Here is a 2,500-nt window from a genome sequence, read left to right as displayed (position 1 = left end):
GGGGTGAGGGGAGTGAGAGGGGGAAGGGTGTGTAGTGGAGCGGTTGAAGAGGTTGGGGTGTTGGAGAGAGGAATTTGAGAAGAGGAAGTGAGAGTGAGGGTGGGAGAGAGAGGGTTGGAAGGGGGTTGATGTGAGGAGGAGGCGTACTGAGGCGGGAGGGGAGGTTGAGAGGAGTGAGGGGGTTGGGGATGATGTGAGGAGGAGTGTGGTGGAGAGTGTGAAGGGGGGAAGAAAAGTAGGGAGGAGGAGCTGAGGGAGACGAGAGAGGGAAGAGAAGGGGAGTTGGTAGAGAGAATTGGAATGATGAGAGAGACGGGGGGGGAGTGAGGGGGAGGGGGGAGAGGGAGGAGGAGAGAGGAGGGGTGAGGTTGTTTTGGGGGGAGGGGTGGAGGGGGGAGGAGGGGGGAGAGAGGGGGGTGGAAAAAGTGAGGAGAGGATGGAGGGGGGGAAAATTGGAAGGTTGAGATGGATGGGTGGTTGGAGAGAGGTTGTTGAGGGGAGAGGAGAGTTGGAGAGGAGAGGAAAAAGGGGGTGGGGAGGTGGGGTTGGGGGGAGAGGGGGGGGAGTGGAGAGGGAAGAGGAGAGGAGAGTGTAGAGTGGAGAGGGGGAGGAGGAGAGGGAGGGTTAGAAGATTGAAATTTAAGGGGGGGGGGGGTGACCAATAGAACCTTAGTACGAGCTTTGGAAAGGGGTTTAATTTTTGAAATTTAAATTTCTTTGGACAAACGGTAAGAGGAGGGGGGGGGGAAGGGGGGACGGAAAGGGGGTCAGGAGGAGGGGGAGGGAGGGGGAGGGGCGTTCGATAATGATCGATTGTCTTATGTAAGAAATAAACAAATGATGTATATAAATAAGAGGCGATATGTTTATCTCTTACTTTTTAACATTACAAGCACTTTTACATGCACCAAACCCCACACAACACCCCCACCCCAACACCGTCATGTATATATTTTATTTAACCTCTATAACTATAACTACTATAAATTCAATCATTCTCAAAAACCGGTGGTTTAGTTATATAACCTCATGTCCACTGATTTATAAAATTAAATGTATAAATGTAGAAAAATGGGAGCTTCTTCGCTGAGGTTTGGTAACAGTCAACCACACGCCATCACGCGCCGGCTGAGGTTTTCCTTTTTTACTCCATCTGGCAACGATGCACGGGCAGGATCTTGGGTTAGAGAGATACATTACAAATACATCTGGCAACGGTGCACTCCCCGAGGCGAACAGGGTGCCTGCGCACGATAAGATACGGTATTTGTAAATGTTATCAGAAACCTTCCTTTGAGACAGACACGAGAATCGCTTTTATATTAATCGCAGAAGAAGCGTATTTGAACCCTGTCACTTTTGCTCGTGGCTGCGAAAACCTCTTAAACCCCGACCAATCATAAGATAAACATGTCCCCTTCTTCTCCCTCCCCCCCTCCCCCCCCATCTTCACTCCAGCGCTAAGAACCTCTCGACCAATCACAGATAAGGTGCGGGCGGAGTGTGATAAGGACGCCCGCGCGAGGAAAAGGGGCGAGAAAATGGTCCTCTCGCCCCCCACTCTCGTCTCTCTTCACGTCTCGTGGCCCTCGATAGATGGCACTCGAAACCTCCTATCGAATGTTCGAGGAGGAGCAACACCTTATTCTTTGGAGTTGCTAAGTAACCCCCTTTGTTTTCTCGTGTGTTCTTTTTTTTTTTTTCTTCTGAGAAGCGGATATCAAGTCCTTGTTCTTTGGAGTAGATAGGTAGCTGGGAATCAACTGGTTCTTTGGCATCGGGAAATAAGCTCCTTGATTAGAGTGCCGAATAATGGGTATCGATGCCATTTTCAGGGCAGCTACATCGGTATTTTTTTCCCCTCTTATCCTGGCCAGTGATCAGTTTTGATGTTGAAAAAAAATTATACCCATGAATGCGTGAATTGAGGTTCAATAGATACTATAAGGTTTGCAGTACTATTCAGAGTAACGTTATATAAATTTCAATAATCTTTAGTAGCATTAACTTGGCCTTGATAGAATATGCGACTCCAATTAAACTTTATTATTATTATTATCATTATTTTTATTATTATTATTTAAATTATTTGACATGGATCCATCCCTCACACATAAGATGGAAAGAACACCGACGAAATGTGTACATCACCACACACACACACACACACACACACACACACACACACTAAAATCAAACCTTCCAAACCAAAAAAAAAAAAAAAGACATCCCTGAAAGACAAAAAAAAAAAAAAAAAAAAAAAAAATGGAGAACATCATTCTAAAAAAACGAAATTCGAAAAGGGCGCACTTACCTTCTGGTTATGGTAGTAGGGATCGATGTCCTCGAGGGGCGTGCCCACCAAGTCCTCGGGGAACTGCTGGATGAGGCGGTTAGGAACGGGCATCCCCTGCTCCAAGTTAGGATCTGCCTGTGGTCCTTCATCGTCGTCATCGTCATTATAGACAGCCTGAGTGTGGTCGCGGGTAAACAGGTTAGT

The 2,500-nt window shown here is 47.1% G+C and overlaps 1 protein-coding gene across 1 annotated transcript in view; it reads right to left on the bottom strand.

Moving 5' to 3' along the window:
* LOC125046423 (sodium channel protein para-like) overlaps positions 1 to 2,500 on the bottom strand; it is a 183,163-nt gene that overhangs the window by 140,436 nt on the left and 40,227 nt on the right. The window contains exon 4 of the mRNA XM_047644199.1: positions 2,315 to 2,470. Within this exon, the coding sequence (XP_047500155.1) occupies positions 2,315 to 2,470 (156 nt within the window). The remainder of the gene's footprint in view (positions 1 to 2,314; positions 2,471 to 2,500) is intronic.

This window comes from Penaeus chinensis, chromosome 39, assembly GCF_019202785.1.
Source record: "Penaeus chinensis breed Huanghai No. 1 chromosome 39, ASM1920278v2, whole genome shotgun sequence".
Lineage (NCBI taxonomy): Eukaryota > Metazoa > Arthropoda > Malacostraca > Decapoda > Penaeidae > Penaeus > Penaeus chinensis.
The sequence above is the reverse complement of the archived record's forward strand: the minus strand, read 5'-3'. Positions and strand labels throughout refer to the sequence as shown.